We start from the raw sequence: 13,546 nt of genomic DNA, 5'->3' as shown, positions 1-13,546 counted from the left end.
GAGCTTGACTTCATTTGCACGCCTGCGGTAGAGGTTCCCGTCCACCACGGCGTACATTTTGGCTTGCCGGGCCACTCGCTCCGCGGCAACGTCGTCTTCCGGGAGGGCCTCTCCCTTCAGGTAACGGGCGATTTCCACCGCCTAGGCAGGGGTCTCCCTGCCAACGCATGCCGCTACGTCAGCGGCATGGAACCCTGCTGTTGCGGGGTTTCCTTCGGTTGCCGGAGGGGTTTCCCCGGCAATCGGCTTGGGGGCGACTGAAGGCGCCGCCTGCTTGTGGCAGAACACCCCCGCCGGAGGCTTCTGGCGTTCTGCTGCCATCTTGGACAGCTCATCAGCCACGAAGTTGTCCTTCTGCTTGACGTGCTCAAATCGCAAGCCCTTGAACTTGCGTTCTAGCTTGCGGACTTCCTCCACATACGGTGCCATCTGCGGGCAGTCGTAGTCCTTGTTAACCTGGTTGATCACCAGTTGGGAGTCCCCGGAAACGACCAGGCGCTTGATGTCTAGGGCTATTGCTGCCCGCAACTCGGCGAGCAAACCCTCGTAGTCCGCCGTGTTGTTAGTGGAGTTCGGGAAATCGAGTTGGACAGCAAACCTCAACTGATCCCCCGTCGGTGACTCGATGACGACCCCAGCGCCAGCTCCCTGGAGGCTGAACGCGCCGTCAAAGTACAGGATCCAGTGGCCTTTGTCCAGCCTGCCTGGCAGGCTGGTCCCCGGCTCCTCCTCTTCTACACCCGTCGACGTCCACTCCGTGATGAAGTCTGCCAGGGCCGCACTCTTGATGCTCTTGGAGTTGGTGAAGTGCAGATCGAACTCCGACAGCTCCATCCTCCACTCGGCCACCCTCCCGGTGGCTTCACGGTTGGTAAGGGCTCGCTCAAGGCAGAACCCCGACACCACTGTGACGCGGTGCACCTGGAAGTAGTGGCACGGCTTGCGGGACGCGAGTAGAATTCCCAGGAGGAGCTTCTGCACCTGCGGGTACCTCGTATGGGCGTCACGCAGCACCGTGCTGAGGAAGTACACCGGGTGCTGCACGAGCCGCTTGCGCGGTGCCGATGCTGCCGGCTCGGGGGTGGTCCCTGGGTCCAAGGCTGTTTCCGGGGGCCGTTCAGCCCCCTGCCCCGCAGCCTTAGTTCCCGAAACGTCCTCCTCCCTCTCGGCAACCAGCACCGAGCTGACCACTGGGTCAGTCGCTGCTAGGTAGAGTAGCAGCGGCTCGCCCTGCTTGGGGGCGACGAGGACGGGCAGCGACTTCAGGTACTGCTTGAGACCCTGGAACACCGCCTCGGCCTCAGGGGTCCACTCTATCGGGCCCTTCTTCTTCATCACCTTGAAGAAAGGTAGGGCGCGCTCGCCCAACCTTGAGATGAAGCGGCCCAGCGTGGCAACGCAGCCGTTGAGGCGCTGGACATCGTTCACCTTGCGGGGAGCCTCCATCTTCTCAATAGCTTCTATCTTCTGTGGGTTGGCTTGTATCCCCCTGTGCGAAACCAAGAAACCCAAAAGCTGGCCCGATTCTACACCGAAGGTGCACTTCTCAGGGTTCAACTTGAGTTTGATCCTGCGGAGGTTATCAAACGTCTCCCGCAGGTCATCGATCAGCGAGTCCCTGCGCTTTGACTTGATGACGATATCGTCCATGTAGGCCTCCACATTCCGGCCTAACTGGGGTCCCAAACACTCGCGCTGGAATGTTGAGCCCGCGTTCTTCAACCCGAAAGGCATGCACGTGTAGCAGTAGCAGCCAACTGGGTGATAAACGATGTTTTCTCCTCGTCTTCGACTGCCATCTTGATTTGATGGTAGCCGGAAAATGTATCTAAAAAGCTCAACAAGTCGCAACCAGCAGTGGAATCAACTATTTGATCGACACGGGGTACAGGGAAAGGATCCTTGGGACACACACGGTTAACATCAGTAAAATCTACACACATGCGAAGCTTCTTCCCCGTCTCGGGCACTACTACAGGGTTAGCTAACCAAGTGGGGTACAGAACGTCCCTGATAGCCCCCGCAGCCTTGAGCTTGTCCACCTCCTGCTTGATAAAATCTTTGCGCTCCTGCGCTTGCTGGCGAATCTTCTGCTTGACGGGACGGGCGTCCGGACACACCGCGAGTCGATGCTCAATTACCTCCCTAGGGACTCCGGGAAGGTCCGACGGCTCCCAAGCGAACACGTCGGCATTCTCCCGGAGGAAAGTGATGAGGGTGCTTTCCTATTCGGCAGTAAGGCTCGCACTGACGGTGACGGTGCGCTCCTTGTTGCCGGCCTGGAGGGGCAGCTTCTTCACCTTGGCGGCCTCCTCCCTGAGCTTCTAGCCCTTGCCGGGGCACGAGCTGGAGCCTGCGCTTCCCCCGGCAAGCTCTCGCGGGGCAGCGTGGGCCTTCTTCGTTGCCGAGCCGTCACCCGACAAGCCTTCGTCTCCGGCAACGTCCTCGTCTGCCGCAGCGGCCCTGACGACCTCGCCAACGCACCAGGCCGCGTCCTTGAGGTCACACCTGATGGAGAGGACGCCGTACACGGACGACATCTTCATCACGCCGTAGGCGCAATGGGTCGCCGCCATGAGCTTGATCGGCGCCGGCCGACCAATGATCCCGTTGTCGGGCAACGGGGTGTGCGCCATGTCGAACACTATGTGCTCGGTCCTGAACATTCCCGGGACCCGAAGGTCACTGGCAGCGTGATGCGCCCCAGGGGGCGCACGACTCCGGGGTTTACTCCCCGGAATGGGTCAGTGGGCTTCAGCTGCTCCACCGGCAACTGGAATTTCTCCACCAACCTGGCGGATAGGAGGTTCAGCCCCGCTCCATTGTCCACCAGCACCTTGGTCACCGTCATGTTGCTGATGATCGGTGAGACCACGAAGGGTATGACCCCTGAACCCAGCTGCCGCACTGGGTGATCGTCGGCGCTAAAGGTGATCGGTACATGCGACCACTTCAGCGGCTGCTGCGGCTCCGCGTCCGGCAACAGCGCGCACCCGTCGCAGGTGAGGCGCTTCACCGCGGCATGAGATGGGAGAGCGTAAGCTCCCCCATGGATGTAGGCGCCGCCGCGGGGCTCCTGGAAGCCCGGCTCGTCGCCAGTGCAGTCGGACTCGCGCTGCTCTTTCGCACGAGCCCTGGCCCGTCCCCGGCGAGGGCGCTCCCTGCCCACGCGGGCTTGGCCGCGTCCCCCCCGGGCTTCCTCCCTGCCGGCGTTACCGCCGGCAGGCTTCGGCCCCGCTCTGGGTTCGTTCGGGCAATCTCGGGAGAGAGATTGCCTCATGTCGCCGCAATTGAAGCAGGCGCCGGCCGCTCGGTGCTCTTGGTGGCGTTGTTCACGCCGCTGCTTGATACCCTGCAGGATACGGCAGTCCTGCACGTCGTGGGTGGAATTGGCGTGGATGGGGCCGCGGGGCGCGTCGCCCTGCCTGCCGCCAGACCCGCTACCGGGCGAGGCCTTCTTTGCAGGCCTCGCAACAGCCCCTGACTCCGCGGCGAGGACTTGCTTCCCGCTGCGCTTTGCGGGAACTCTTCTTCTGTGAACCCTCTCCTGGGCTCGCGGCAGCTTTAGCTGCAAGTTCGGGCGCTAAGCGCCCTTCCTCGGCCATGGCACACTTGTGCGCCAGGGCGTACAGATCTTGCGTCGTTCGTATCCGATGCGTGCTCAGCTTCTCGCGCATCTTGGGGTCGCGAACATTGAGGTCGAAGGTGTTGACGATGGCGGCAGCATCCGCCTCCGGGATGGAGTAGGAGAGACTGGAGAAGCGGTTGACGAAGCACCGCAGCGTCTCTCCTGGCTTCTGCATGACAGTGTGCAGCTCCGTCATGGTCCCCGGGCGCTTGTAGCCTCCCTGGAACGAGCTCACAAACTGCGCGCGCAGGTCCACCCAAGTGGTGATGGACCCAGCGAGCAGGTTGAGCAACCAGGTTCTCACCGATCCTTTCGGGACCATCGGGAACCAGTTGGCTCTGACCTTGTCATCGGCGCCGATGGCATGCATCCCCGACGTGTAGATCAGGAGAAAATCCTTGGGATTCATGGTCGCATCGTACGTACCGAGCGCGGGCGCTCGGAACTTGCGGGCCCATGTCCTCGGGGCCCATAGGAGCATCTTCCTGCTCCTGCGGGCGTTGGCGCTCTCCCTCGCGCCGGCGCCGGCGCTCCAGGCGCTGACGCAGATCCTCCTGCTGGCGGGCATTCAAAATGCCGCGCGTGTCACCTCGCGTGACGGTGGGTGACGAGTCCGAGGACCCCTCCGGGTCCCCGCCTCCCGGGCCTCCCTGCAGGGGAGGGTTTCCCCTTGTCGCGAGGCGCGGGGCGCGTCTCCGCGCTCCGGGTTCTGCCCGCGGCCGGAGCCTGCCGGGGCGCCCTCGCCCTGTGGCTATTGGGCGGCGAGCGCGAGGAGTGCGTCCAGCTCCTCGTTCCATGCCTCGTGCGCTGGCGTACCCTGCTGTGCCTCGTACCACACCATGACCCGCGCGGCGATGATGGCCTCCGCCAGGGTGCGCGCGGGAGGCCCCCGGTTTCCCGAGCGGCTGCCCTCCGCTCTATCCCCAGACACACCCGGGTGCGCGGGGTGCGACCCTGTTGGCGTCGCTCGCGACGCGGTGTGCTCAGGGCGCAGCTGCGCTGCGCGCCTTCGGCCCGCGATTCGACTCGCTGGCCGGCGCGGGCGGCACCATGTCTGCTCGCACGGCTGGCCCAGCACTGGGGGCCGCCGGCCCCCTCAGCCGGTTATCTGCCGATGGCTGAGGAGGTGGGGGTGGCACTGCGGTTGCTGCGCTCATGAGGGTTCAGGATTTTCCTGAACCTGCGACGCGGGCCGCGCATCGTGGGACCGCGTGTGTGTGCCGCTGGGGCTTCACGCGGATCGATCCGAGGGTCTCCAGCCCGCTTGGGAGGCATGGTGGTTGGCTCTGTCGTCGAGGAGGACGAGGCTGATGTTGGTGTAGACGCTGCCGCCGGCGGTCACTGGCGAGCTCTCCTCACGCGCCCCCTACCTGACGCGCTAGATGTCGTCGCACGGGGCTCCAACACCGGGGATGTGCGGGCACCCCCTTTTAGGTTCGGCAATGGGCTACGGGGATCGCTCCAGCGATCGCCGGCAAGGCCAATGCAAAGCGTAAGAACACACTAAGAACGCATGCACACTCTTTTTAACCAGGTTCGGGCCACCTTGCGGTATAAAACCCTACGTCCTGCTTGTCTGAGCTTATATTATCGTAAGATTGTGCGTTTACAAGTTGCCGGGGAAGGGTCCCCGGGCGCTCTCTCTTTGGCTAATTGCTCCTTACTACTTTTAGCTACTACTAGTGGTGAACTGCTTGTTGGCTGAATCAATAAACGAACCAACCAACCAAAGACCGAACCTAGTGGGAAAAACTAACCGGGAAAGGAACCCTTTGACCGTTGGCGGGGGTCCTCCTTTTATAGCCAAGGGGATACCACAGGTGCCACGGTGCATGGATTACAAGTGGCGAGCAAGGAGCTTTGGCAGCTCCTCCTCAGTGCGCTGGCATGGATGCACGAGCGCCAACCCCGCGGCTAGAGGTCTAAGGCCTAAAAGCTAGCCCTGGACATCCACCGTTTGCCCGACTAGACGGATAACGCCCCTCCTGTCGGCTCATTAAATGCGTCGTGCGCCTCACTCGTTGTCCTGACGACCCTGCACACCGGGGGCCTGCCGCGCGCCCATGTGGCACTGCTGCTCTGTTCGCTCGGCGCCGTCCTCGCGGCGGAAACCTGTGCCTGGAAACGCCTCCTCCCGGCAAGCGCCTTCCCGGGAGGTGTTCAGGCAGGATTATTCCCCGAAGCGCCGCTACCCCTGCCGGGCAGCCTGCACGGTGCCGCCCGGGGTGAGATCCTTCCGGGAACTCAGCGATGCGACCCACGAGTCGTGCAGCGGTGACACCCGGGTGCCACTGGTGCGACAGGCATATAGATCGGATTTCGGTTTTAATTAGATAAATACCACGCTGCAAATTAAATGATCCTTTGAAAAACCGTTATTCTCTCATTGATTGCCTGCCACGCAAGCACTTGCGGGTACAATCAACTTGGGTACGATGCATCCGATATTCTCCAACTAGTCTCATCTCCATCCAGGTATCTGCCCAAAAAGTCATGTTCGTCTCCCACACCCAACGCCTCATATTCATCCTCCCACGCGCTCACCACTTCCCTCCTCCTAACTCCCTTTCAACAAGAGATCAGGTTTGAGATCTGGCAGAGGAAGGAGCCGGCAAGGTGGGCATCGCTAGTAGGTCCGCCTCCAAGCTCCATGGACATATATCCATGCCAAAGCGCGAGAACGAAGAGAGAGGCTGCTTGTTGGACAAAGATTGCATTTCTTTATTGCACCTATGAATTTGACATTGGAGCGGCTAGGTGCTATGATTCCATATATTTTCAATTTGGCAACGTCTCTACAATGGTGAGGACTGGTCCCCGATGGCAAATCATGGATACAACAAAATATCATCATCTCTATGGTTGTCTATGAGGTATATTTCCAACAAATCCACAAATATCTTCTTGGATGTGTTCAAGATAAAATGAGTGGCTCATTTCAATTGTTAAGATGAGAACGCTTAAAATTAAATTCCCCTAATGCACAAGCGGTGCAAAATCGGATGAACTTTATGAATATTGTAATTATGAAGTTATGACTAACATCATTTTTAATAATTGTTTTTTCTAATTGTCCCAAACCAGGATCTTAATGGATGTCATGCCAAATCTTGACCCAACCAGAAAAATTGCAAAACTAGATGGCAAGCGTTAATCTGTGGTTCCCTCGTCTCTCAACGTCGAATCGGCTATCAGAGACGAAAGGAACTGCCGAAGATCGAGATTTCTCCAACAACGACGACTAGGGTTTCTCTGTCCTGGTGTTCCAATCTACCATCTGATCTCATGATCGAGCACTTTCTGCTGTCCGATTTACCTTTTCTTTCCACATGGTCTTGGCCATCCGATTCGCTGTCTATTCCCGCCCGGGCTGCACAATGCCACCATCGACAGCTGTTGCGCTTGAAAAATTGATAAAAATGTCACCGGTTAATTGGGCAAAAAACGTGGCCAATTCAAGCGACTATCCGAGACGAAAGTTGGTCACCGGGCCGCCGTGGCCTGGTCTGGTCCCTCAGACATTTTATAACTGGCCCGGGCTGTTCCCAAAAGGCAGCCCAAAGGCCCTGACAGGACACAAAAGCCCTCCGGAGCGGCACGGCCCGTGAAGCCCAGCGAGCCTAAAGAAGCCCCTGAGCCCTTCCGTGCGCTCCCGGATTCTCCTGATACCTCCTCTCTTTTTTTTGAAAAGAGCCCTGCAAAATATTACTAACAAGGTGGAGGCAAACAAGCTCCACAGGAGGTTACATCGTAGAACAAGACATAAGGATAAAAAGTAAAAAGGAAGATTACAAACACGTGTATCACATAAAGCTTGAAGAACCTCCACGTGTCCCTATGCCTTGCTTGAGATGCCACGAACACACACGTGTCTGAAGGCTTGCTTCATCACCGACCGTCGTAGGATTCGTCGACGAACACCGACGTCGGCCGCCACCGATGGACAGAGAAGCCAAGCATAGCACATGCCTCCGCCAGATCCGGAGGAAAAGGGTGTAGCCAGAGCAATTGATGTTGGGGAAGACCGAGCCATGGCCACCACAGAAGGAGATGCCGACGCCAAGAAATCTTGGGGAATACGCGCAATGGACGTCGGAATCCAGAACTTGCCCCTGAAACGGGCTGTAACCACCAACCGAAGGATCCTGCAGAGACATCGTTTCTGCATCTTGGAGGTCACGCCCCAGAGCCGCCATGCGGGCCTCCGAGAAGGAGGTCGAGAGGGGCAACGACAGCCAACAACACGGATCCGATGACCAGAACTGGCCCTGATCCGATGCATCTGATAGAGAAGAAGTGCATCACCAAAACAGTAGGGAGAGGGGACCAATAGTTTCAAAGAAGAATCGTGTCCCAACCCCCACAAGATCTTCAAAGTGGTCAGAAAGGTAGGCTCAGAATAAGATCACCGGAGAGAACGAGTCTTGGAGTACAGATCCGGCAGGTACACAGTAGATAAATTGCAGGGGTTTCTTTTAGATACAAGTGGAAGGGCCTCAGATCCAGCTCTTGCAGCCATGGAATCAAAGAAAATCAGATCCGGCCAGAGGCTATTATTGAAAAAGGAATCTAGAGTAAGGGTCAAACCGTTGCCGTGCTATCCGGGAGACCCGAAGCTAACGACGGCGGCGAGAGCCACTACTCCGGCGAGCCATCAGAACCTTTTCACCGATGACAAAATCTCTCGTTGAAACTCCTCTAAGACAACTACAATGATGTACATAAAACTAACGAGAACAAATCTAACCTCCCCACCGGAGAGAAGGGGGAGAGGAGGTGGAGGCAGGGCTCGGAGCTGTAGCACTAGGGGAGAGGAAAGGAGGAGGGAAATGAGCCCTCCGATACCTCCTCTCTCTCGCACTCGCTCGCTCTCGTTGAATGCTGGTCTGCTGGATCAAAGAGGCCTGCCCTGCCGCCCTGTCAAAAAAAAGGAAAAGAAAAAGAAAAAAAAAGGAGATGGGGCCATCGCCACGCCACTCCCGCACACCTTCCGTCTCGTAGGCCCTAGCACCTCCCGGCGACGACGGGGCTGAACGGCGAGGCAAGAAGCCGCCCCTCGATTGGGGACGGTAGCGGCGGCGTAAACGAGGAAGGGAGCGGCATGGGGAGGATTCAAGGGGAAAGGGTCATTGGCGCCGCCGTCCTCTTGCTCACGCATCCCCATCAGCAAATCCACCCATGATGCCCCACTGCCTTAGCTGCTTCTCCATGTCCTATCCAATCAGCATGATAAGGTTCACGCCAATCATGCGATTTCTGATCTGACCGCCCAGTGCACTTACAATAGCAGCTAAGTCGAGCCTTTCGGTTCCCCTTTCGACCAGACTCATCACGCTGCTTCCGGCTGTTAGGTGAAGTTGGACCCAAAAAAACATGATTAGTATGTTTCTCGTGTGCTTATCTTCAGTCTTCTTTTTAGTTGTTCTACTCACATTTTAAACTTCTTGATTTTTTTAATCAAGCTGAAACCAAGCGCTAATAATTGTGATCAGTTCTGGTACTGATATATGTCATCTGTCTTAAAGTGATTTGCTGCTCAAGCATTGGAAGAGAACTAATCCTGGAAGCTACATTGTTCGATGCAAACTTACTAGTTGTTGGAAGATAGGGGAATAAATATCAGTATATCACAGGTAACCTTAATAAGCCCCCCAAAAGAAAGAGGAAGAAAAAGTACCTCTCTGTTCATATTTAGATATAGAACTGAAACTTTAAATTTGTGTTTTGCAAATGTAATGTGTAGTTTATACATCTCAAATGCGAATAGTTTGTGTCTCTTAACTCAATCATACCATGAATAGTTGATGATGGTATTGGTATGCATATTAGATATTACCTATTCTTGAGTGCTTGTTAACACCTAATCATGCTGACATCTGTTGACAGAGGAAAGACTCGATGATACCTTTGGCTGACATCTGTTGACAGAGGAAAGACTCGATGATACCTTTGCTAATTTCTGTGAAGTAAGTTACTTTAACTTGGAGGATTGAGTTCTACTGATATTAGAAGCTAGAAAATGCTAAAAATGGATATTTCTCTGTTTAAGTACTGCAAGCTGGGATTAACTAGGAGGCACAATACTACTTGGTTGGGTGTTACTATTGTGTTATTTACTTAGAACATTTTGTGGTTTTCCTCTTTATAGAGTATATTGGAATGCATTTTATGTATTGTCATCTTTGCTGCTGGGATTTGCAATTGTGTGGTTATTCAGACTAGAATTGGAAAAATAGTTATACAAATACATTCAACTCTTTTTTTTTGTGTATCCTCAGAAAACACAAAAGAGTTATTTACTGGTCAAGTTGAGCTAAACATCTCAATTTATGTTGAGTTTACTGCAGTGAAGTTAGAAGATCATCATCCTTGACGCAGCTCACAATTCAAACTATATCAACTTGCAGTCTTGCATGCCTTTTGGATATGCTTAGGCAGTTTGATGGAATTTGGGAACTACTCCCTCCGATCCATAAAAAGTGCTGTCCAGTTAGTACAAAATTTGTACTAACTTAGTACAAAATGGGTGACACTTTTTATGGATCGGAGGGAGTAATTATTTTCATATGGGTGGCTTGTTGTCATTAATTTTCTCCTAGCAGGTGCCTAGGAGTAGCCAGTCCAAAATTTCCCATTTAATACAGTAAGAACATGTGCATCAAGCACACACATATATGATTCTTGACTCGGCAGTTGACTTTCTCAGGTTACAGAAGCGTGGTGTGCAAATCAAAGAAAAATCTCCTAAAAGACACGCCTATAAATTGTTATAATGTTTTCCTGGTCCACAAACATACTTGCATGGAAGATCTAGAATTTCCGATCAGCCTTGGCAAATGGGCAATGGTAAAAAAGATGATCTCTTGATTCCAAGGTTCTGGAACCACACAGAACACAATCATATGAAGGAACATGAAACTGTCTCTTCTGAAACATAGCGCGTGTGTTGAGTCTGTCAATCAAGAGTAACCAAAAGAAGAATTTGTGTTTGAGTTGGCAGTAGGAAGCCCAGAGCCATGTGAAGCTGGCAGGAAATTGGATATTATCAATCTGTGCTTGATAAGCCTTGGCAGGGATGAAAGCCTCTTTGTTCCAGATGTATGTCCAGCTGTCCTTCTCAGTTGTCCTGGGGATGCTTTGCAAGGTATCAATGAGCTGACTATATTGCTCATGAGCCACATCAGATAGGGGAAGCCGGAAAAGGGTGGAGATATCATCAGTCACAAGAACCTCCTGGATAGTAATCTCCTTGTTGGCAGCAAATGAAAAGAGATGGGGCCACTCTGAAGTTGCAGGTTAATATTGTTCAGGTTGTCATCCCAGAAAAGAACAGATGATCCATTTTTCAGATTGCAGACACCAATGTTTTTGAAATCCTCAATTAATTTAGTGGCATGTTTCCACCAAAAAAAAAAGCATTAGCAGTCCTGTGAGGTGGTAATCCAGCTGTATAGTGAAGCTCCCAAATAAGTTTAACCCACGGGACATCATGCTTGTATAGTGAAGCTCCCAAATAAGTGTCATTTCTCGTTTTCCAAATGATCGTGTAAGCCTTTTCGGTAAATTCGATGACGGTGATGTTCAGAGCAAACACTCTGTGATCCGTGACAAAAGTTTACATCCATCGGCGGCAACCATGAACAGGGATACACGTACGGCGTTAATTCCAGGCCGGGTGGCTGTGCATGCGTGGATGGTCCGGATCCGGAAGATAAGGCGCCGCTGGCATGTGTGGCTCTCGACCATATCTGGAACGGCATATGCCAGTGATGCACCGGGGCTTGATCGCCAGGGCGGGACACCAGCCACTCCTTCCACATCTTGTGTCGGATAGGCCAGGATTAGGCTAGCCCGCCGACGGCACGTCTTATAAACCCGGCCAGCAGCTAGCAACACCGCAGTGCGTGCCTCAAGCCAAAGCCTCTTGCTAAGCGTACCACACTATACAGACGTGCGCGCGCAGCCATGGCACCCACCGTGATGGCTTCCTCCGCCACCTCCGTGGCTCCTTTCCAGGGGCTCAAGTCCACCGCCGGCCTCCCCGTCGCCAGCCGCCGCTCCTCCAACAGCCTCGGCAGCGTCAGCAACGGTGGAAGGATCAGGTGCATGCAGGTATGTGTTAGGCTGTAGTACCTTGTGTACTTATTTGGTTCCAAATTATAACGCATTCTAGCTTCGTCTTGCGTCAAACTTGCCTGACCAAATTTATGGAAACTTAATTTCACCAACATCTGTATCTATATATCTGCATACTATACTTATTTGATAATGTAGATACAAATACTCCCTCTGTAACTAAATAGTTGTACATTTAGGTTTGTCTTAACTCTTAAGTCAATTTTTCTAAATTTGATCAACTTAATTTATAAGAAAAAATATATGTAATGATGTTACATGCTGGAAATTAATACAACAAATAGTATCACTGATTGTAATATTTCCTGTTGCCGGATGGCTAGTATTGTGTAGAGCTGGAAACTAATACAGCAAAATTAATGTACTGATGTCAATGGAAAATGTGTAGGTGTGGCCGATCGAGGGCATCAAGAAGTTCGAGACCCTCTCGTACCTGCCCCCTCTCTCCGTGGAGTCTCTCCTGAAGCAGATCGAGTACCTGATCCGCTCCAAGTGGGTTCCTTGCCTGGAGTTCAGCAAGGTCGGCTTCGTCTTCCGCGAGCACAACAGCTCCCCTGGGTACTATGATGGCAGGTACTGGACAATGTGGAAGCTGCCCATGTTCGGGTGCACCGACGCCACACAGGTGCTCAAGGAGCTGGAGGAGGTCAAGAAGGAGTACCCGGACGCCTATGTCCGCATCATCGGCTTCGACAACACCCGGCAGGTGCAGTGCATCAGCTTCATCGCCTTCAAGCCTCCAGGCTGCGAGGAGTCCGGCAAGGCCTAAACAGCAGCTCACTGATCTGGATTGATCTGTTGGAGTCCCATATATATATGTATAAGATGCCAGCCCGGTTTCGTCAACCATGGCATTTTGCTTTGCGTTTTTCCTTTCCGGTTTGTTATTTCTCTTTGTCCCTATGGATATCGTGTGTGTACATTTGAATGTACCGACATGGGCTCGAGGAGCATATGTACATTTGAACCCTGACTACACATATACACACATATACATGTAATATTATACAATCTGTCGAGTATGTGTTGGTTCATACTTACTTGTTTCAATGCGTGTGCCGAAAACTTAGTGACGGAAAAATAAAACATGGGCCGGTAGGACACTGCTTATTCTGTTTCACAAAACATCTCGTATAGATTTGTGCACTTGGATCAATACAACTCTGGTTTCTAGTGACTAACCATTTATGTTGGATTAAGTGTAAATAGGTGTGAGCAGTTATTGACCGGGTACAGGAGCCAAGAGAAAAATGAGGTATATTATGGAACCAATAAGAAAAAAAAAGAGGTGTTTTGTGTAACGGATGGGGTACTAAACAATACTCGCTCCGCTCCATAATATAAGACATATTAGATTTTGTTAAGACAACGTTTGACAAAGAATTACAACATCAATATATAGTTTACACAGTACAAAACCATAACCGTTAGTAAGTAGTTTCAAAACGAAACTAGTGATACTAATTTCATATCATATAAACGACATATGGATGAGGTAACTATTGGTCAAGACCTTATCTTAACAAAACCTAATATGACTTATATTATGAAACAAAAGTATGTCTAAAGCTGAGGCTGAAGGATTATTAAAAAGGAAAAACAAAACAAAAGTTATATCCCAAGACATAACTTGCAAGAACATCTGCCATTTTTTGACAACTTGGAACTGTGCACGTGTCAACTAGTGCATGAAAAATTATTGATGAGATATGTTCAATGTCTAGTAATTTTGAATTGATGGTGTTAATTCGTAATTAACTGACAGTTCCATAATTGATTAAA

General features: G+C 52.7%; 1 protein-coding gene and 1 long non-coding RNA gene across 2 annotated transcripts; both read left to right on the top strand.

The window, feature by feature from the left end:
- Positions 1–9,108: 9,108 nt before the first annotated feature.
- LOC112272377 lies at positions 9,109–10,325 on the top strand. Its single transcript, XR_002966090.1, has 3 exons — positions 9,109–9,261; positions 9,515–9,594; positions 9,976–10,325. It is a non-coding gene; the product is annotated as an uncharacterized LOC112272377 (long non-coding RNA).
- Positions 10,326–11,495: 1,170 nt separating this feature from the next.
- LOC100840557 (ribulose bisphosphate carboxylase small chain, chloroplastic) lies at positions 11,496–12,800 on the top strand. Its single transcript, XM_003576872.4, has 2 exons — positions 11,496–11,740; positions 12,153–12,800. Exons 1-2 carry the CDS (start codon positions 11,594–11,596, stop codon positions 12,531–12,533), a joined length of 528 nt encoding a protein of 175 aa, XP_003576920.1. The 5' UTR covers positions 11,496–11,593; the 3' UTR covers positions 12,534–12,800.
- Positions 12,801–13,546: the final 746 nt, after the last annotated feature.

This window comes from Brachypodium distachyon, chromosome 4 (assembly GCF_000005505.3).
Source record: "Brachypodium distachyon strain Bd21 chromosome 4, Brachypodium_distachyon_v3.0, whole genome shotgun sequence".
NCBI classification, from domain to species: Eukaryota; Viridiplantae; Streptophyta; class Magnoliopsida; order Poales; family Poaceae; genus Brachypodium; species Brachypodium distachyon.
Note: the sequence above shows the minus strand (reverse complement) of the source record. Positions and strands in the feature narration are given on the sequence as shown.